The following is a 23252-nucleotide window of genomic DNA, read 5'->3' on the forward strand; positions in this document are numbered from 1 at the left end:
TTATATTACTTAAAATGTGTAACGTAACAGATTATATTACTAACTTAAATTTTTGTTATGTTGGAGTCAGTAACCGATTACAATTTGTAAGTAATCCACCCAGCTCTGAACATGACTAAAGAAGGAATTTGGAAAGATTTATACTCCCTCTAAATATATATTTAAACCCTCTTCCATTTTCTGTTATGTACAATAAACATGAAACATGAAACATGATATGTAATTCTCCTATCAACATATATAGGATATGATGCATGTACTAAAAATATATTACTCACTGTAACCTTTCTTTATGGTTTCCTTGACATTTATGTGTCATTTCTGGACCATGAACATCCATGAACACTGATATTTTGTAAAATTCCTACCATAAATATATCAAAACTTAATTTTTGATTAGTAATCTGTCTTCAGTTGTTGAAGAACTTAAATTGGACAACTTTAAAGGAAATTATTATCAGATTCCAGATTTTCAAATAGTTGTATCTGAGCCAAATATTGTCATATCCCAACAAACCAAAATTACATCAATGGAAATATATTTATTCAGCTTTCAGATTGTGTATAAATCAAATTTTTCAAAAGATTACACTATGAATAGTATTGTGGTCCAGGGTCACATTTGTGGACGAACAGAAAGTTGGTCATTCCTGTAAATGGATGCGCTACAGGACTGAATTAAAGCACGACACTATTTTTTCTCTGAGTCTTTAGACGTGGTCAATGGGTTCTCAGGTCGACGCCCTCTTGGCTGCTTCTCCATATAATTAAGTGCAGTGTTTGGAGGAAACGCATGAAACATTGAATTGTGAGACTGAAGTGTGTTTATCTCACATTCACGAGTGCTGTAATATCTAATTCCCGTCATTGCTAGTAGTTTTAAGTGGTGGGTCAGTCAGAGAAACGCACTAGGAGCTCCGCACCAAAGGCTTTGGTCTGACTTCATCTCCAGAGAGCGAGCGCAAACAGACCTTCCTGTCTGATTCAGAATGGATGTGCTCGCGAGCGGACAGAAGGTATGTTATTCTACAGCATTCGAAATTAGATCAACTCTCGTTCTACAGTTCTACAGAATACATCATGCGTTTTAACACGTAGACTGCGGAACAACTGTACTTTTAGGAAAAGTACAATTTGGCAAGTTCACGCAAGCAAGAGTTCTGTTAGAAATCAACACATCACATATTATCCCAGTAATGCTGATATTCAGACCAGTACTCTTAATATAGAGTAACTTTTTAGACAAAGTCTTGTTGCTTTTGTCTAATCTCTCACTGAAGGTGATGTAATGTCTCACTCCTGCGCGAAAGAACAGTCATAGGCAGAGCAATATCACCAGACACACCAAAACAAAACAAATTGACTTTACTTTCTGACAGAAATTATATGATCACGGGTGAACAGAACAGAAGGTAAGTCATACTGAAACCATTCAAATCAAGTCGTGAATGCGCACTGAGGTTTATACAAAAAGGTGTTTATTTTCCGAGATGAGTTCACAAATGTTTGTACTGTTTACACCACATTTTAAACTCACAGCTTTTGTTTGTAGACGGCTTTTGTTCTAAGGAAACGGACAGTAACCTACTAATTATGTTTATTTTCGCCTCCATTAGCACACACTGACAAACTGACTGTCAAACGGGGGACTTTGTGTGTGTGTGTGTGTGTGTGTGTGTGTGTGTGCGCGTGTTGATTCCTGTACAGCTATAGGAATACAATAAGAAGGGTACCTATATTGTCATATTTACATAAGATTTCATTTACACATAGTTTGGCAATCATTTTGCCCAAAAACGGGGCGTTCTTGCTAAAACAGGACTGCTGGCAAGCCCATAGAGTTGAAGTCCAAGATAAACTCGGAAACTGAATCATAACCCATGTTTCCTAGTGCCAAGCTTCGAGATAAATGTAAAAGTAAATCTCTCTCTCTCTCTCTCTCTCTCTCTCTCTCTCTCTCTCTCTCGGTTTTCAATTCAATTAAAATCAAATAGCTTTATGGCATGACAAAAATACATTTTGTACTGCCAAAGCATTAAGACAACAAAGAGAATGGTTTAGAACATCTGGACATTTACACTAGGACATTTGAACATTTATTAATATATTATAACTAATACCATATGTAATATATAATGTATATATAATGACATCAAATTTTCAGTAAAATTTAATATGTGCTTTATTGGCATTGGCAATTGTTACAATGTATTGTCAAAGCATAGTGTTTACACTGAATCTAAAACAGATATACGTACAGGTGCTTCCCAATAAATTAGAATGTCGGAGAAAAGTTCATTTATTTCAGTTATTCAACTCAAATTGTGAAACTCAGTATTAAATAAATTCAATGCACACAGACTGAAGTAGTAATTGCCGTTGGTTCTTTTAATTGTGATGATTTGGTTCACATTTAGCAACAAATTAGAATATGATGACATGCCAGTCAGCTAATCAACTCAAAACACCTGCAATAATTCAATATGGTCTCTGGCAATCATTGACACCCTTTACAAGGACTGTTAGTCACAAAAATTAATTGTCAATAAGCTGGCTGTTCACAGAGTGCTGTATCCAAGCATGTTAACAGAAAGTTGAAAATGGAACGAAAAAGTGTGGAAGAAAAAGATGCACAACCAACCGAGAGAACCGCAGTCTGATGAGGATTGTCAAGCAAACTGGATTCAAGAATTTTAGAGAACTTCACAAGGAATGGACTGAGACTGGGGTCAAGGCATCAAGAGCCACCACAAACAGAAGTGTCAAGGAATTTGGCTACAGTTGACGAATGTATGGAGTATTGTCAAGAGGAAGATGAGAAACAAGAGACCAAACAATGCAGATGAGCTGGGCTTCCATACCACCTCAGCATTGCCACAAACTGATCACCTCCATGCCATGCCGAACTGAGGCAGTAATTAAAGCAAAAAGAGCCCCTACCAAGTATTGATTACATATTCAGTAAATGAACATACTTTCCAGAAGGCAAACAATTCACTAAATGTTTTTTATTATTGATTTTATTAGGTATTCTAATTTGGTGAGATGTTGTGAATTGGTGGGATTTTGTTAAATGTGAGCCAAAATAATCACAATTAAAAGAACCAAAGACTTAAACTACTTCAGTCTGTGTGCATTGAATTTATTTAATACATGAGTTTCACAATTTGAGTTGAATTACTGAAATAAATGAACTTTTCCTCGACATTAAAATTTTTTAGAAGCGCCTGTATATATATGTAAGAGAGAGAGAGAGAGAGAGAGACCAATTTTGCCAACATTTAAATTTTTTTTATTTTTATGTTGATTTGAAATGTTTTTGCATAACGATTAGTCCAGTGGTTCCCGACATTTTTCAAATCGTGGCCCAAACAAACTGCAAAAAATTAACTGACCCCGCTATTGTTGGGTAATAACTTAGTACTCACTAGATTGTTAACTAGTCTTTATTGAATGAACTGGCAATGAACAGAAAATAACTAGGGCTGGCACCGCTTTGCACAACTGATGTTGTTCTGTAGAATATATGCAGCAAAAATATCTAAGATAAATTTACGGTTTATTCTTAAACCAATCTGTGAGCTCGAATAGTTGAAGCTTAATATATATATATATATATATATATATGTATATATGTATATATATATATATATATATATTGTTATTTAATTATATATATATATATATATATATTAAATTATGTTATTATTAGTTTATGACTTATATATTTTTACATATATGAACAATATTATTATTTCTTTTAATAGTAATTGGCGGCCCAACCTGCAATACCACAGGTTGAAAACCACTGGATTGGTCAAACCTGAACACAGAGTAATCTAAATTCTAATGTAAACCAAAAAACCACAATGAGATAGTATATGTGACCCTGGACCATAAAACCAGTAATTTTTTCGAAATTGAGATTTATATGTAATCTGAAAGCTGAATAAATAATTTTTCCATTGATGTGTGGTTTGTTGGGATTGGACAAGATTTGGCCGAAATACAACTTTTTGAATATTTGTAATCTGAGGGTGCAAAAAAATCCAAATAAAATCAAAATCGCCTTTAAATTTGTCCACATGAAGTTCTTAGCAATGCATATTAATAATTAAAGATTAAGTTGTAATAAATTTACAATAGGAAATTTACAAAATATCTTCATGGAATATGATCTTTATTTAATTTCCTAATGATTTTTGGCATAAAGGAAAAATCTATAATTTTGACCAATATAATGTATTTTTGGTTATTACTACAAATATACCCCAGTGAACTGAAGACTGGTTATGTGCTACATGGTCACAAAAAATAACAAAGCGACTCAGATATCATTTTTGGTCCTTACTGTGAAGCCCCTACTATTACATAACAAGGAGGAGGAGAATGTGCAAAATTAGTTGTTTTGGCAGCTTGGTTTGAGTAAAAGCTGTTTTTGGACTACCTTTGGTATGAAACTATTCTAATCAGATATACACAAAAATCTGATTTGAATAAGGCTTCAATTCAAACACGTTTCTGGCTATCAAAATCAGTTTCTGAGGAGTAGATAAATAATGTTTCTGCGCTTTTCTAGAGATTATCGCACTGTGAATTGTTCTTGTACAACCTAAACTTCATGTTATGGGTTTACTGATATTTGAAACTTTAACACAGAGAGCTTTATTCTGACTTTATCTCTAGTACTTTTAATGGCCTTCTTGTTCAGTAAAGTACATTTATTAAAAGATGTTGAAAAAACTTGAGCAGCTGCTGCTGGCCTATTTGCAAGAAAGCTGGTTTCAGTTGCTACCTGTGTAGTTGGAGATCAGTTTGAGCAAACCTTTTTGTACTCAAGAAAGTGGATTGGTTTTAGCCTTGTTCATCAACATGATAACTTGTGCTACACGGATACCTGCTACAGAGCAGGATTTAGCTGCTCCTGAAAGCTTTAGCCTGCTGACTTGCTCCTTCACGTGATGTCTTTGCAGGCAGCGCTTGTGCATGAAAGTACCTCACCAAACTGATTTCAGATGGACTTCTGAGGCAGCATAACAGTTTAATGATCGACAACTAGATAAAGCTTTGGATAAAAGCATCTGCTAAATGACTAGCTACATTTTTATGTTAAAAGTGAGCTTATCATTGCAATTAAATGAATATGTTAACTAGAAATTATATAAAAAGTGGAAAAATAAACTACATTGACACACAAACTGAGCAACAACTGCATCTTTTAGATGCCAGCTTTATTTTTTAGCTCAACTGTCTCAATGCACAGGATTGTGGGATAAAGCTGCCTTCAAAAATCGATCAGATAAAGGCATCTCGGGAGACAGGAAAAGACATTGGTTTCGGACGTGCCTTGATGCCTTCTTATCTTGGAATGCATCCTACAGGCAGCATTTTTCAGCTTTCGGACTCAGCTTTAGATCGCAAACCAAAACTGGACCAATCAGTTGTGAGCAAAGATATATATACACAGTATATATATGGAATCTGAGGGTGCAAAAAAATCAAAATAAAATTGCCTTTAAAGTTGTCCTAAAGAAATTCTTAGCAATACATATTAACAACCAAAATGTAAGTTTTTATATATTTCCGGCATTAAATTTTACAAAATATCTTCATGAAACATGATTTTTATTTAATATCCTAATGATTTTTGGCATAAAGGAAAAATGTTGAACCATGCAATTTATTTTGTTGGCTATTGCTACAAATATACATTACCTGTGCTACTGACGACTGCTTTTGTGCTCCAGGGTCACATACTGTATTCTAAATAATACTTTATCAAGTCTTATTAACGTTAGTTGATGTTTTGGTATCATGAACCGTAATAGTCCAGTGTCTTTTTTTTTTTTTTAATGAATGAATGAATGGAGAGCACAATATGGTGATTCTTATTTTGATGGCAGTTTACTAACAGAATACATATTTGACAGATACATGGCTAATATTATTTCTGTCAAAACGATCTAACACCAAAACTACTAATTAAACACATTTCTTATATTAATCTGTAAGAGACCAACCACCAATCCTTGCCATTTCAATGACTGATCATTTAGGGCAGGGTCCTTCAAATCCAATCCTGGAGGGCCACTGTCATGCAACCTTACCTCAAACTCTTACTAAAACATCCCTGAACAATCCAGTCAGGATCTTCAGGATTATTATGCAAAAAAATGATGGGCAAATGAGTTTGATCAGGGTTGGAGCTAAAATCTTCAGTACAGTGCTGGATTTGAAGAACACTGAAAAAAGGATTCACTCAAGATTGACTGCTTGACCTGTTCTGACTGATCAGTATACATATCTATACAGAAATGTTAACCTGTTTACCTTTTGTGAGGTTTTGAAATGTCTCAGTCTTTAGATGTATCTGCTTTACAGAAGGATTTCAAGGGATTGAACACCATGGATGCACATTGTGTTGTGGTCTGTTTGTCTTTGTCTGCTGTTTATTTTTGTCACATTAAGCTCTGTGATGAAAGCTAAGCCCTCTGAGTGTGGTCGACAGCTTGTCATTATGGATTGTGCTTCAAGTTATTGATGAGTGATTTAAAGTGAATGCATCAGATCAGTATGCTGATTTCTCACTGATACTCATCTGCACATACAGCTGGGAGATTGGAAAAACAACCCCTCTCCCTCTCGTTCATGCCATCTCTATGAAGATGCCATTTTACTGTATATACAATACAAATAGTGTAATACAGTGCTCTATTAAATCAGCACAAATCATTTTTAGTAGTATTTAATAAGAATTTGGGTTACACTTTATTTTAAGGTGTCCTTCTTACATTTAATTACTGAGTAAAATGAATTAACTACATGTACAGTACTTACTATATGGTTTTTTTTATTGTTCATATAATATAATATAAGTGCATGTAACATGTTAAACAATGACACCGTAAAATAAAGTGTGAGGCTACCAGAATTGGTTCTTGACTAATCGACCTAGATTGTGGAAAAAATTAACTGATTTTCTTTTTATTGAATGTTGTATCAGTACTTTTCAGTGTTGTGTAAAGAAACGTTAATTCAGTTGACAAGCATTAGCATCATTAAACACATACCTTTTAATTTTTTAACTTATGGGATACAAATTAATCATAATGAACTTGGAATCTTTCACAAGTTCACTTTCTGAATTTGAATTAATCTTTGTGTTTCATAAGATGTCTCTGCAGTGAGTAAAGTCATTTGCTCTGCTCCTCTAACCTCTCTTTTCTCCAGATGTTGGCGGGGAAGGGTGCAGCGTGTCTGACATGTAAAGAGATCTGCTCTGGATTCCAGCCACATTCCTGGAGGTAATTTATTTTCTTGACTAAAGACATAAAAAAAAGAGAGGAAAAGGCTTCCACGCCTGTTTCCTTTCTCTGAATGTGTATGTGGAGCATTGTATTTGCTATATGTGTGTGTTGGGATAGACTGTGTGAATCTCCATGGGCTCCTTGTTTTCAAACCACAGGCACCACGGGCTGTTTGCCTTATTAATTACTGTAATTTTGAAAACAAATCTATTTTACTGCATAATGATGGCCCTGCAGATAAGCCCCAGTTCCTGGGGCCTGTAAAAGCAGGAATGTTTACCATTAACATGGTGACTGTGAAGTAGAAGACAGTCTGTTTATGTGTGTGATTATTCTGCAGTACAAACACCAGTGTGTCATTGTAAGTCAGTGTACATTTAAATCTGACTAATATGATAAGGAATTATGAGTAATGAAAACACATCTACACAGCTGAAATATCTAAATAAAATAGAAATAACGTAGTCGCTTCAGCTTTATAAAGCTTTCAAATTAAATCAAAAGCTTATATACAGTAATATCATTACTATTATTTGATGCTTCCAATTCCAAGATAGAGCAGCATATAAATGATGCAAATATAATCAAAAGTGGAGAAAGTGTGTATTTGCCACAAGTACAATCATAAATTTTTAACATGTGGTTTAACTTACTCACAAAAACTGAGACTTCATCTGACAAAAATCTTGAAAAAAATCATTATAATCTAAGTCTTATTTCATCCATCTCTCAGTTTTGCTATGTAATGTCCATGCTTTAATTGGAAGTGTCAGAGAGAGGGGATTGACTGTGTCAGAGATGTCACTGTTTGTTTGGGGTTATTTTTACAAGAGAAAATAGCAACATAAACAATAGAACATAAGGATTAGCACATCATCACCTGCATCACTGGCTGCTGTAAATGGAGAAAAACAGATAATAAAATAAAATATTTTAAAATAGAATAAAAATAGGCATACAAAAAAGTCAATTTCACTTAATTAACGGTTTATCAAAATACATTTAATCCTTTGAAACTTGCATAATAGCTTACTCTGTGTGGGAAACCTACCTCAGTCCTCTTCCTATTGGTTTCTGTTTAAAAAACCCAAAACAAAAAGTAATCAAAATGCCAAAAAAAAAAACAAAAAAAAACATTCCCAGTACTGTGAAACTGATCTATAAATATAAAGACATGGCACAGTTGTAGGTCTTTGTAGTAGCACTGTTCATTTATCTCTTGCTGATGATACTGAACATGTATTTGTGTATTCATTCATCTTTGTTTTGTTTCCAATTTTTTAGTTAAAGTGTGGTCACTTTTTGTCTTTTTATGTAAATCATCTGAAAAAAAAAACACCTTTATGAAAGGAATTAATAGAAAGTGATTGATTGAGTATTTTCTTTGTGCATGTCACATACAGGTCTCTGTAGTACAAGGGAGATGGTGTTGTAAAAAAATATTTTCAAATCTTTTGCATTCTCTCGAAATGATACTGTGTTCCCTCGCAAAACTTTTGAGTTCTCTTGCAAAACCAGTTCCACTTCCTGTTAACTTTAAAGCTTGAAGTGGTTCATACAGCAATTTACCTTCACAATGAAGTGCTTCATAGTTTTATTTTGAACTTGGGTTCAAGTATAAAGAAATCCAGTCTGTGCTTAAGGCATGGTTTAAATTCTAAAATGCTTGTTACTTAAGTTACTGTAGGCTACCAAAACAGGACCAATTTCATTAGCCTTATTAATAATTACTATTAATACCACTAACACTATTAATATTAATGTTAACATTTTGCGAGATATTGCCAAATTTTTTCGAGGGAATGCAAATCTTCTCATGGGAACGCAAAAGTGCCAGAGAGTTGCCAAAGAATGCAAAAGATTTTTATAATAATTATCTCCCCACCCCATATTTTTCCCACCACCATGTCTCTTCAGGGGCGCAATATATGGGAATAGATTTGTCAACAAAAAGGACATATAACAAATATCAAAGTTCCTGCGTGATCTATTAAAACGTGAAAACCTTTTATTATATTATTAAATAGACTATAGACTTAAATTATTATTAAATAAACTTTCTATTTGTAACAATTAATAAATATCGTGGTCACAGTATTGAAATAAAGCATATCATTTCATGGATTAGGATGAACACTATAATACAGTACATTAGAGTTATAACGTTGCTGGCAAAAGCAGCAAATCTATGTTGCTGAAGAAATGTCACAGGTAACTGTAGAGCCATTGCAAAGGCCACAGACAGAAATATAGGATTTAAAGGAGATTTTAGAGAATAAAGAATTTAATAATGCATTTAATTATTTAACATGAAAAATAATTTGGGAAAGTTTGACATAACACCTTGTAAAAACAAGCAGGCCAGGCTTTTTTCAGTAGTTTAAAACTCAAAACTATATTTGTTGCAGAAGGCTGAACACATTTGCATGTTACGTGTAGGATTGATTCAGTTTAAATAGAGATCTGTGTTTTCAGGTGTACTATTATTTGGTAGTGCACTGTCCCATCTGCCTGTGGTTGGTACAATGCCTTATAAACTATGACTGTGATTTGTGCAGGAAAGCTTGCATACAGTGCCACTGCAGTCAGGAGGAGCATGTGTCCAGCTCTGACTCTGAGGATGACCGTAAGATGGGGAGACTGCTGGCAGAGTCCCGTTATGCCCATCTCACAACTAAGGTTAAGGGAGGAGATGGCACGAGGGTCTATAAACGCAACCGCATGATCGTCACCAACCCAGTGGTCTCACGTAAAGACCCAACGTTCATCACTGTCACCTATGACTGGGCCCCACCAGGCCTCACCCAGAAACTGGTAAGAGAGTGTAGGAGAGCTAACACAATTCAATTAAATTCAGTTCAAGTTCATTTGTGTAGCACTTTTTACGATACAAATCATTGCAAAGCAACTTTACAAAAAATTATGTTTCTACAAAAGTTAGTAGTAGCTTATCAGTGGTGACTGTCAGTTTACATGCATATGGCACAAATTTTCGGAAACATTAATTAAAGACATAGATAAAAACTATTAACAGCAATAATTATATGATGCAATCATACTTATAGAAAAATGTGTTAGTTTTGTAAATTGTTTCAGGGTTAGCATCATCTGATGTCCTCTGAGGGGATGGCATCATCTCTTCTCTTGGTTTCTGGATCCAGACTGAAGCTTGTGTAAATCCTAGGCAAAACATAGAAACAGATAGAGAGACATAATCAGCATAGCTGCTGCTCCAACCAAGTAAAACTAATAAGTTTAACCCAAGCTAAAGAATAATAGTGCACATTTAATCAGATATAACTGCAGTCCAAGATTATGAGATGCATTATTTGAATGCTCGGCCAAAGAGATGTGTTTTTAATCTATATTTAAACAGAGAGAGTGTGTCTGAACCCCCAAATGTCCAGTGTTTTGTGACCTTAAGGAGCGTGATGGATTGTAGCGTGGTATAAGACTAGCTAGGTATGCAGGAGCTAAACCATTAAGGGCCTCAGAGGTAACAATATTTTGTAACTGATACGAAACTTAATATGTAGCCAGTGCAGAGACAGTAAATTTGGGGTAATATGATCATATTTTCTTGACCTGGTAAGGACTCTAAGGTAAGGACTCTGCATTTTGAACTACCTGTAGCTTGTTAATTGAAGATGCAGGACAACCACTTAGAAGTGCGTTACAATAGTCCAGTCTAGAGGTCATAAATGCATGAACTAGCTTTACTGCATCAGAAACAGGTAACATGCTGAATACCTGTGAAATCTCCAATATACAAACATTTCTACCAGCCCTTTCCCCCAATTTGTATATATAAAATACAGAAGCCCTGAACAACATGGTGAAAAAATCATCACTGGGTCTGCTTCAGTGTCTGAGACCTTTCCTTTGGTGTCATTCTCTATAAATAAATCAATACATACATACATACAAACATGGATTCTGGAGGCAACACATTGAAAAAAGCATGTGGTCCAGACCTTGACCACCACTAACACTACTAAGCAAAACTGATGTTCACAAGGTGACAGAATGTATGGTACTTTATCTGTTGATTTATAGTTGACTAATGTATTCTCTAGAAGAAGGTTTTAAAAATCCTAAGACAAAATCATATATAATGTTATACAGTAGTCTCAAATTAATTTAATGTAAACTTTCAAACATTTGTGAATTAATTATTTATAAGATGCATGCCAGACTGTTATCCGAGGGACATACATTTTTATCCCCCTAAACATGATGCTGAACAATACTAATTGTGATTGGTTGCTTTAAATGTCATTGAGATGGCAGTCCTTGGCCAGTAAAAGCTCTGGCTACACGAGAAAACAAATGTTTCATACAGCATTTGATGTCAGTTGTTTCAATTGAAAAGATTTCTAGTTGTTTGATGCTCTTCAACACTTGGATCATCAGTGGTGTTGTTTTTTTTGGAAAATATACATTTGTGATCAAACAGACATGCAATAGTTTTTTTAAGTGGACCAAAACAGAACCTGTGCATTCAAAGCAGGTTCTCACAGATGGCACAAAAATGAATATTGTGAGTTTTGGTCACACGTCACTTAAAATATGAGAGTTTTAGATGACTTCTTCCTCCTTTTATTCCTGGGCACACCCAGAGTTAGTCATTTTTCTAGAGTTACATTCTCTAATGAACGATTGTGAGATATGTTTCTCTATATTTTATTCTAAATTCAACATTAAAACTGAATGATAATTTGTTATTAAAGGACATCAGATATACAACATCTAATGCAAATTAGAAAATCACATTGACAATACACTCTAATAATGCCAAGGACCCGAGAAAGGTTTGTTATAAAGTGATGTTTATAGTTTGCTTGTTCAAGTGATGTGCTCCATTGGTTGCCAGAAATTATATTACATTTAAACAGTCTTGAACACAAAGAATGCTTGTGTACAAACTCCTGGTGGACCAATAAGGTCTTCGTAGTCTGGGGCATGCAGATAAATTTACCTAATCCTGTCAAACTAAAACGTTAATCCTGTCAAAATAAAACTTGCAGATGTGAGAGCCTTGAAGAGAACATTTGCTTGAACTTCCCTTTATGCAGAGCTTTCTTGCTTTGTTCAATGATTTAGAGCTTCAGATTGTGGAGAGTTTAAGAAAAAATTTAAGAGACATGTTTGATTCCAACTTTTTAGTCCTTCCTGAGCTGGAAGGATTTGCAAACTGGCGCTTTTTTTTGTTTCATTGATCAATAGTCATAGTATGGACCAATCTTATGTGCTTTTAGGTTTTACCAATGAATTATTAGTAAAACTTTATTTTAGGGACCAGTTCTAACTAATAATTAGTTGCTTCTTAGCATGCATAATACTAGTATGTCTGTTTATTTGTACTTATAAAGCACATATTAATTTAAATTAATTTAAAAAGGCGACATGAAACGAACCAGTTAGAATCAAGATTTCAACAGTATCATATATGTATAAATCTTATGTTCCTGGCATTTCTTGTCAAATGTCTGCAATGTTTTGCAAGCCATTTTGCTGGTGTTTAGTGAAACACTTGCAACTCAAGTTAAAAATAGCCCTCTCTATTAGCTAAAGGTATGGAGTAGCCTTGCTTAATCGTGTTGTTGGACACATACCTTACATGTGACTTAATGGAAAAAGCCACAAATAAATTTGTCCGACTGATCTCATATAAATTTGAGGGATCATTGTATGGCAAGGTAGGAGGGTGGATGAAGGATGCCAGGCTAGGTCGGGGATTTGTACAGTTTATTTTGATAGCAGAATGTGCTGGCTGCTGCTACCACCACCAGGGAGTACAGCAGCTCGCAGGGTCTGCTTTGTGAAACAAAGCGCCCATTTAGTGGTCTATTTTCAGCAAGGAGGGTCTGCACACATGTGTAGTAGGACCGGGCTATAGAAACAAGCCCTATACTTTGTCCACAGTCTGCTGCCAGGAATCATGCCGCCTGTGTGTCTAAAGCCCTTCATCTTTTGTTTATCTGTTTACCACTGTTTTTACAATAAAAAAGTTTTTGTAAACCTTTGTTCTTACCTAGTTCTTGAAGGAACATTCAGATTCATGCTACTTGAGTTAAATGAGTGAAACATTTGTGCTGTTTTTGATTAAAATGCAGTTTTTGTCCTTAACATAAGAGTTTTGAAAGTGGAAGAATTTTTTTGTAAAATTTAAAGACTAATCATTGGGATTTTTTTTTTTTTGGTTTGTTTAGGCTTATTCGTTTTGTTTTAGTAGCTCACAGAGTATGGTGACGTACTTAAGAGGCAAGGAGGCAATACGTACCAGAAGCAATGTAATAAAAACCACAGCAATAAGTACTCGCATCAGTGAATAAATCATGCACATATTGAACCTGTGTTTTAGTGCCACTCAGTGGACATTTCTCTTTGAAACTACTACAAAATGTGCAGTAAGGTATGTAAAAATGGTGTTGCAGAAAAGAGGTACGGTTTTGTTCTACACAATAGTAAGCAGTTCAAAAGAACTAATGAAAATATGGATGTTGCAGATGAAAAGTCTGGAAAAAATTGAATGCACAGATAAACAACTGAGCATTCAGAAGTAATTAGGGTGTTGAGACAATGGTCAGGTTTGTTCTAAGAAAAAGGTACACTATTATAAAACAAGCATCAACATATATTCATTCGACCGCCTCATGTCTGGTTCAGTTTGTGATGCATGATTCCTGATTCAAATGATGAGATTAAAATGAAATGAGACAGAGACCCTCCAGAAACAAGACAGGGATTTTCTTATCCCTGTCTTAAACAGTGTTTAGCTGGATTTATTAAATTGCACGTCTGACTGTGTTTCAAGAAAAGTGTTTTCTTAGTTTGGATTTCAATAAGATGATTTCTGGTAGTTATTGATGTGTTCACTGCATTCACTATGCACTATGTTCTAGGTGACTTAATATTCATATAACTTACAGCTTGACCTGATTGTCTTAAACTAAATTCGAATTTGACTATTTTGTCACATAGCAAAAAAATCATTGATCACATATTAGACATCCAAATGAGAACACAGTGCTGTCTAGGTGTCAGCTGTTAGAATCCTGACTTGAGGACCTTTCCCGGATCCCGGATTGATTTTTTATATATAAATTTGAATGCTTACATGTTTGCCACATTGCTGTCTGGTCCATATCATTTCATTAAAAGTTTGCAACGCCTGCATTGAATTGCAACTAGTTTACGAAAAAAAAATCCCAAGTGAATTTTACTGAACAAACAAATAATCCTACTGAGACATTCACATAGTTAAAAAATAAATAAAAGACAAGATTATTTGTTGGAATTCTTTAATGTCCCAACGTCTGTGATTTGTGATGTAGTGTTGTAATTATAAATTCCCAAACTAATAATTGGAACTCACTGTTAACCTTGCACATAATTAAGAAAAAAAAAACATGTAATCTTCCCATTGAAGAGCTGATCAGTTATCTTTAGATATATTTAGAGATCTTCTTATCTCGACTATATTCAAGGAAGGAAAACTGGATTAGTCATAATGGAGACTGCACTTAATTTTTTATTTATTTATTTATTTATTTATATTTTGCATAGTGGACCAAATTTTGAGAATATATTTACTTTCCTAACTTTTTCTGTGCATGCAAGTCCATAAATGGTAAAACTATCAAAGATAATTACAATTTTGTTAAGTAGTAACCTTTTCTACCTCCTTATGACTACTATTCCAAGCAGCTGTAGTCCTGAGCAGACCAAAAATGGTCCTATAAATTAGAGAGCCTCTAACCACCAGTTTTTATTTGATATAAGTGATTTTTGTCATATTCTTGGTCTTTTATTATGCCAAATAAATATTAATTTACTAAATGCTGAAACTGGAACCCACACTGGAAGAGACTGAAAAAGGAAAATAAGTCTGGGTAATGCATTCATTTTGACTGTTTCTACCCTACCAAACATAGAGAGAGGTAAAACTTCCCATCTTGCCAAGTCTGTTTTTATTTTTTCTGAGAGCCGTGTATATTTGGCCAAGAGCAGCCATGATCATTTAACAGAGTAGGCCAGTTTCCTGAGATCATCATTGCCTCACACTTTTCTACATTATATTGGGAAACTAAGCTAAAGTTGCACATAGTCCATGCTGTTTGTTAAAAACTGGACACAAGGTGCCCTGAAATATTCTCTGAACAGTCTTGGCACTTAGGATATCAATCACGTTTCTTTTAATAATTCCCTCTAAAGAAAAGAATAAGCAAGAAGTATACCATGTGATTTATGTCACCATTTTTTTTAGGTTGATTTTTAACATAAAGTCTAGCTCTATTTTTGTGATTGCACTTGTCTGTCTGTCTGTCTGTCATGTACACTCTTTATACTGTGCATATTGTTTTAAAAAATATTATTGTTAGCTTTAACCTGTGGGATTAGTGGCACAAAATATCTTTTAAATGCTATTAATTACTAAAATGTCTATGATGTTTTAGGTGTAATTTTTATATTCTCTATAAAATTGGTATGATTAGGTTTTCAGGTATAAGTTAAGGGATCTAAAAATGTAATTAATTTAATGATGAAAGTGCATCTATACAAGTATTTGTTTTGTACTTGTACTTTTTTAGCTGTACATATGTAACAATTTTCTGTGTCCCAGCATATTTGTAAATGTTTTGCACTAAAGTATAAACGCTGAGACCAGGCATTAATTCTGTCTGTCTGTCTGTCTGTCAGGCGATGCAGTACATGGAGCTTCTCCCTGAAGAAAGGCGACCTGTGGCAGGCACAGAAGGATCATTATATCGCCACAAGCAACTGATAAGACAGCTACCTTCCTACGATCATGACCCTGCATACTGCCACAGCCTGTCTGAGGTGGAGTTGAAAGCTATGGCTCAGTTTGTGAAGTCCTTTAAAGAGGAATCCTTAGGAGTAGGAGAGGTTGCTCTGCCTGGAGAAAAATGCATGGCAGTAAAGAATGAAAAGGCCTCCCAAGAACAGCCAGATCCTGAGACTACCACAAATGGAACCGCACAGTCTCCTCTCAGCAATAAGAGTGAATATGTGAGTCTAGTTCAATCTTCACAAATGGCTGACCATGTAAACGCAAGCTAATTTTAATGGTTAACCCAACACCCTACCTTTAACACAACCGTGCTGAGCCATGCGTTTAGAGTGTGTGTTCGTGACGTCACCACTCTGTTGCCTGGCTACCAGTTTTTCCATAGCAAATGCTACTTTTGCGTCATCGAAGGTTAACGCCCCTTTTTGGGGGAAAGCAAACGGATTCCCCTGATACAGAACTCGCTTTAATTTCTTGATAGCAAAACTGGCAGAAACATACACACTCTCTTTGCCGGCCGAGGACTGTGAGAGGTATATAATGAAGCTACTGGACACGGTGTTTACAGAGGTTTCCCTTTGAAATGCTCGAAAACTGTATTAATAACCCCACGCAGTGGCCAATTGTGGACATCTAACATTACCATTATCTCGTGGAATCACCAAGTAGCCTACTTTTGTCATTAACATGCCAAACATCTCATTATGATAAACTAGACGATGAGGCCATGCCAAGAGGAGACGGTAGTTTACTTGGATAATATTTCACTTGATTTAAGCTATTGACAGTTTTGTTGTAGTTAGAAATACGAAGCTGCTAGTAGCTACGTGATTAACGTTAGCTCTCATTAGGCATGCTACCTTGGCTGTTAACTGATTTTAAGTTTTAAATATTCGCAGGCTAGGACTAAACAATATAACTATTATACAATATCTGTTTGTAATTGTGTCTGACAGGCCTGTACATATCAGAAACAATGAAAAACAAAAGGTCCCTGGAGCGAGTTCTGTATCAGGAATCTGTTTGTTTTCCCCCAAAAAGGGGTGTTAACCTTCGATGACGCCAAAGTAGTGTTGGTCTATAGCTGGCTAAGCGCAAGTGAGCTTTTTGATCAAACAGCCAAGTAAACAGTTACACTACGTTCAATATAAAAAATTAATTAAATGTCTGAGACAGTTTTGTCTTTGGAGGAAACATTTGCGTTTATTGAGATTATACCCATTTTGTCACCTTTTGTTTATTAAATTCTCACTGAAAGGGTTGTGTCCTTTTTTCTGTTATTAAACTAAATAAAATACAAAAGCAGAGGTCCCAAAAACAGAAATATCTGATCATCATCCATATAATGGTTTATATTAAACTTGCGTTACCAAGGAAACGTCTGGCGCATTTGTATTGCATTCCAGAGATCCATTATCAGCACCACAGTGGAAAATGAAACCGCATCCGTGCTGACTGGCATGGATCGGCTCGGAATAGAACGGTTAAGCAAAGAGAACCGTTCTGCCTGTTAGTGGAAAAACGTAGAGGTTAAGTTACATTATGTCAGAAAAGAGACTGACGAATGGGGATCTCGACACAGAGCCAATGGTACACAGAGTACTTTCGTCTGCATAATTTGCATCACAAGCTCTGCCCCGCAGTGTGGGTATATAAGGAGCAGCGCGATCAACTCGTACTCAAGCTTTCGCTGAAGAGCCGTGCTGAGTGACCTGGCCGTTCAACGGAACACCGATGTAGCAAAGGGACGTAACGTCTCCGTTCTCTCCTTCAGGGAATGAGGGTTACATACTTAACCTAAACATTCCCTTTCAGTCGGTCACATTCTACGTTACATCTGAAAGAGACTGACAAATGGGGTCCCATACAAAACACCACATGGCTTTATTCCAGTGATAGCACCCTGTCATGAGGCCAGCACGAGTGAGGGCCTATAGCGGACACAGAATACACTGGGTAGCATATTCCAGCTGGATGTATGCTAGCAGGCTGCCTGCTCCAGGCACCTACACAGGGCTGACCGATAGGGCATGCACGCAAGTGCTGGACATCAATAGTGCTGGAGGAACCCAGGGTTCTAAACCGAGAAACTCCCCTGAGGGTATAGCACACGCACCCAGTCCGTGGAGTGGAATGGCGCAGCAAAGGGATTGACACCGAGCGTTCTCTGTTGCCATGCCCATCTAGGGGCTCGGTCATGAAGCCAGTGCTGAAGCGGTCTCATATGGAGTAACTCAAGCAGTATGACTGCCGCTGCAGATGCCATATGCCCCAGGAGCCTCTGAAACAGTTTTCTTGCCCTCGAATTGTCTCAGGCAATTCAGCAGTGACTGCCTCCGTTCGTTCGTAAGCTGCGTGAATATGGCGACCGAGTCTATTTCCATACCAAGAAAAGAGATCCTCTGCACAGGGGAGAGTTTGCTCTTTTCCTAGAAATCAGCCAGTCGTCGAGGTAGTTGAGGATACGGACACCTCGTTCCCTGAGAGGAGCCAGGGCTCCCTCTGCAACTTTCGCAAAGACAAGGGGAGACAGGGCCAACCCAAATGGGAGAACCTTGTACTGAAATGTCTTCCCCTCGAAAGCACACAGAAAAAACAGTCTGTGTCGAGAAGAATGGTAACATGAAAGTACGTGTCCTTCAAGTCAATTGCTGCAAACCAGTCCAACGGACGAATGCATTCGAAAATGCATTTGGGCGTTAGCATCTTGAACGGAAGTCTGTGAAGAGCTTGGATCAAGGCAAGCATGTCCAGGATTGGCCGAAACCCATCTGTTTTCTTGGGACTGTAAAAGCCAGACTTCATGTTGGCTGGAGGGACCAGCTCTATCGTGCCCTTTGCCAGCAGGCTCGCCACCTCTGCATGCATGATAGGAGCATCCTTGCCCACTATCATCGTGCGAACACCCTGAAACCTGAGGGGACGCCGGGCAAACTGAAGCCAAGCCTGATCGTTCGGATGAGCAAGCGGGATGGCCTGGGAGGCTCTAGCCAGGCTCCCAGAAACTGATCCAGTGGGGTAAAGAGAACTACAGACGCACCCATGGGGGTGCAATGAGTCGAAGCAGACAGCCCCAAGCATGGGAGGCATAGCGTCCCTCTGACTCCCAAGTATCAAAGAGGGCATGAGAAGGCAAAGCGTTCTCGAGCCGGCTCTGCATGGAAACTGGCAAGGGAAGAGGAGAACGAGAGTAGTAAGGAAGCACATCAACAACTGTCGTTTGCAGCTTCTTGGGACCTGGAGGTAGAGGAAACAGCTCTTTTAGTGAAGGTTTGGGTTCCCTTATGCCGGAACAGAAAGAAAATGGTAGCAAAGGATTCTCCCCTGGCCCTCCTCTGGAGGAAGGACTGGTCCTGCTACCATCTCCTGATGAGCTGATGTCCCCAACTCCGGGTCACCCATCTCAGGAATGCCGCTTGGCCTGACGCTTTGCAGGTTTAGAGGCAGAGACAGGCTGCACCACCCTTCTGTGGCTGTCTGCTTGCTGTGGCCGGGGTGAAGGCTGCTGCTGTGGCCGAGCGGGAGTGGAGGAGACCATAGGGAGGCACCCTTTGGTGACGAGCAGGTTGAGGTGGAGGCAGTGTGGAGGCAGCAGCAGGCCGCCAGAACAGGATGTGTTCGATGGCCTCAGACTGCTTCTGGGCGGCAGAGAACTGCTGGGCAAAATTCTCTACTGAGTTGGCAAAGAGGCCAGCCTGGGAGACGCTGCCCAGGAAAGCATGGCTGTCAGCTCGGGATCGGACTCGGGCAATGCTGGCACTACCATGGGAGGCAACGTCCTCATCTCCTGGGTACTCAAGCCCACCTTGTGATGCGGCGATCGACATAAGGTCTTCCTCCTGAGCCCCAAATGAGATGTCAGGAGCCTGAGAGGCTCCAGCAAACTCATCCAGAAACTCAACCGGCTTCTGTGGGGGGGGCTGAAGAGGCTGGCTCGTCGGGGAAGCCCACACGGTAACCCTCAGATCACCGAAGTAGCCCTCTTACAAGAAGAGGAGCTAGAACAGGGTGTAGTTGATCGGATTCTATTCCTTAAGATAATCGAGTCTCAATCTTAACACCGAGATGGTCATGTCCCCTCAATGAGAACATGAGTCATTCACAAATCAACCAATCTTTGAAAAGATCCAAATTCAGCCCGTTCACTCTTTTAGCTCAGTAGAAAAAACTCTTTTAGTGGTGCTGAAGCGCTCAGGGGAACGCGGGAGCTGACGCAGGAAACCCAGACGAACCGCTGAATCGTGCTATCACACCAACACCAGTTGATTCATACACTCTTGTGAAAGCAAGCAATGTGAATGTGTTAGAATAGTTTCAGTTTCGGTTTTGACTTTGAGATTGAGTTTTTCTAAGCTATCTGGTATGCTAAAGAACTTAAATGAATCAGTACAATTATCTATAAATCAGTCTTTAGTGAAGTTGAGTTATGGTTCTATAATATTTGTATAAAGAAGTTTAGTTTGCATAATTAGCTAAATGGAGGTAATGATCTGAGGTGTTATCACTCTGCTACAAAATCAATATCAATTCCATGTGACAATATAAATCTAGAGTATGATTACAAGTAGACCCTGACACGTGTTGTCTATCAGAACGTCTATAAATGATGATCCTAATGTTTCTTTTTCATTATCAACATGGACATTAAAATCACCAAAAATTAAGATATTATCTGCAGCTAGCACTAACTCAAATAGAAAATAAGCAAGTTCTTCGATAAAGTGTGTATGGTGCCCTGGTGGCCTGTATACAGTACAAATGTCCAAAGGGATTTATGACTTACAATAGATAATGTTACATGAAGCACCATTTCTTCAAAATAAATAAAATAATGATACTTGAAACCAGACCTCTTAAAATCTGAAAATATTACTAAACCCCATAAATCATAACCTTAAGACAAACTCAACATATTTAAAAAAAAATTGTAACTGTATATTTTCATGTTTTCTCAAGCAGAGCAAATATGGTAGGTGCACTGAAAATGTCGTTTTTGGGGGGCATGGACATGTTATGTTAATGGTATTTTGGTAACACACTTTGGTAGCAAACTACTCAACTGCCCCCAAAGCTGCAGCATAAATGGCTGTCTTACTGCTGTGTGGGTGCGTGCATGCATTAACTTTTGGATAGGTTAAATGCAGAGCATTTCTTTGTATGGGTCACAATACTTGGCTGAATGTCACATCACTTTCAGATGTAGCACACATGCATGTAAAGTCAAAGCGTAGTTTGAGGATTGCATTTTTTATTAACAAAAGTTAATTTCTGTTGAATTAGATGTAAAAAAAATTCTCCATATTTGATACCATGTGTAGTCCTTAAAATAATATTCTGTGTTCAATATAAATATAATGCTTTAAATATATAAAATATATTAATATTAAATATAAATATAATGCTTTAATCAACACTTTTCACAATAAGTTAATCTTGATAGCTGTAGTAGTAAAAACATATTAAAAGTTTTCCTTGTGTGTTACCTAATTATAGCAATGGGCTTTCAACATTTGGTCTTTTCATTGTTGATCCAGCTTTTCTATTTTACCCTAACTCCTTGGTGCCTCTTCTGTCGCTCAGCATTGCAGTGGCTGTGGACAGTTGGCAGCTATGGACAGTCCTGTGGTGTATGCCGACAGGGCTGGGTACTCGAGACTGTGGCATCCCAACTGCTTTGTGTGCTGTGAGTGTGGCGAGCCTCTGGTGGACCTGATTTATTTTTGGAAGGAAGAAGCGCTGCTGTGTGGACGCCATTACTGCCAGAGCATCAGACCTCGCTGCCTGGGCTGTGATGAGGTAAAATAAATTACTTTTTAAAAGACATTTTTACTAAAAGAAATTAGTATAAAGTATAAAAGTATAAAAGTATAAAGAAATTAACCAAACTTTTAGAAAACTTTGATAAGGCATAACCAGGAAATATACATATGGTTACAAATTATTTATCTTGAGACGTGTATGTGAAATATACACCAATTAATTCTCTGTGTGTCTCTCACTTTCTTTTGTAGCTGATCTTCTCAGAAATGTTCATGCAGGAGGCCAGTGGTCATGTGTGGCATAAGGAACACTTCTGCTGCTGGCTGTGTGGGCAGAATCTCAGAGTTCAATGTGCTTGTGACAAGCGTCAATCGATATCCAGTTCAGATTAGATTTTATATTCTATGTCAGCATCCTCCTCAAAAACACAAAATATTACTGTTTACTGAAAGTCTAGGACCTATTAAAGGGGTCAAAAATTGAGAAATCTAATTTTCCCTGATCTTTTGACACATAAAATGTCATAGTGCTAAAGTGTATAAAAACAGACTGTACTTTGCAGAACTCAAAACTTCCTTGTTAGTTCAAAAACAACTTTTCTTGAAACCAAGCTGCCAAAACTAGTTTTCCACTTCTGAGTTTTAATAGAGTAATATGTCAGCAACAAGATTCCCTGCACAGACACATATCAATGCCTGCCTGATTTTGATTTAACTCACTTGCAGGTGATTCTTTATTTACCAACATTTTGTACCTTGACAAAAGCGATATGCAGAAACATTTGATAAATAAAGAATCACCTGCAAGTGAGTGTGCGGTCTTATGCCTCTTTATGCTACTTAGATGTCTTCTGACCGGCACCTCGCATGGTGTGCTTTTGCATGCTTATTTTACTAAGGAACAAACCAAAACCACAACACTACAGCAGATGTAGATTTATCTTACTTTATTTGTTGTTGATAAAATATGTTCTCCAATCCTTTTTTTTTTTTAACCCATGTTGCCAGAAGCCAACATTATGTAGCCTATTCTTTGTTAAAAATGTGAAGGAATAGATAAACTTAGCATAAATTTGCACCTCAAAAAGGAAATGTATGTTAATATTGATAAGAAAATCCCCACAATTAATTGCTTAAATGACTTTGGGATTGCAGAGTGACATTTATACAGTATTCAGGAGAGTATACAATGAAAAACAGATGGACAGAAACATTTTGGGTCCCACATTATTAAGCAAACTTAACTACTGTGTACTTACATCAACAAATAAATACAATATTGTGTTCATATTGAAAAAAACTCTGCTATTAAGGTGGGATGCAGGTAAGGTTAGGTACAGGTCTGGTGGTCTGGGTAGGTTTAAGAGTGGGTTA

The 23252-nt window shown here is 37.1% G+C and overlaps 1 protein-coding gene across 2 annotated transcripts; it reads left to right on the forward strand.

Moving 5' to 3' along the window:
* The first annotated feature begins 724 nt into the window (after positions 1-724).
* lmcd1 (LIM and cysteine-rich domains 1) lies at positions 725-23178 on the forward strand. Of its 2 annotated transcripts, none has more exons than XM_026197623.1 (6): positions 725-1016; positions 7231-7304; positions 9866-10121; positions 16011-16340; positions 21700-21915; positions 22131-23178. In XM_026197623.1, exons 1-6 carry the CDS (start codon positions 990-992, stop codon positions 22269-22271), a joined length of 1044 nt encoding a protein of 347 aa, XP_026053408.1. In that variant the 5' UTR covers positions 725-989; the 3' UTR covers positions 22272-23178. The 2 variants fall into 2 exon arrangements, with proteins under 2 accessions (XP_026053408.1, XP_026053409.1); XM_026197624.1 differs by lacking the exon at positions 725-1016 and adding an exon at positions 1284-1412.
* The last annotated feature ends 74 nt before the right edge of the window (positions 23179-23252 follow it).

Source organism: Carassius auratus, chromosome 22, assembly GCF_003368295.1.
Source record: "Carassius auratus strain Wakin chromosome 22, ASM336829v1, whole genome shotgun sequence".
NCBI classification, from domain to species: Eukaryota; Metazoa; Chordata; class Actinopteri; order Cypriniformes; family Cyprinidae; genus Carassius; species Carassius auratus.

Bases quoted from the DNA above. Each gene is read 5' to 3' on its own strand.
- lmcd1 (XM_026197623.1), top strand. From the start codon at position 990: ATGGATGTGCTCGCGAGCGGACAGAAG. The intron at 10,122-16,010 runs GTAAGAGAGTGT...TCTGTCTGTCAG, and splicing joins CAGGCCTCACCCAGAAACTG to GCGATGCAGTACATGGAGCT. The intron at 16,341-21,699 runs GTGAGTCTAGTT...TCTGTCGCTCAG, and splicing joins TCAGCAATAAGAGTGAATAT to CATTGCAGTGGCTGTGGACA.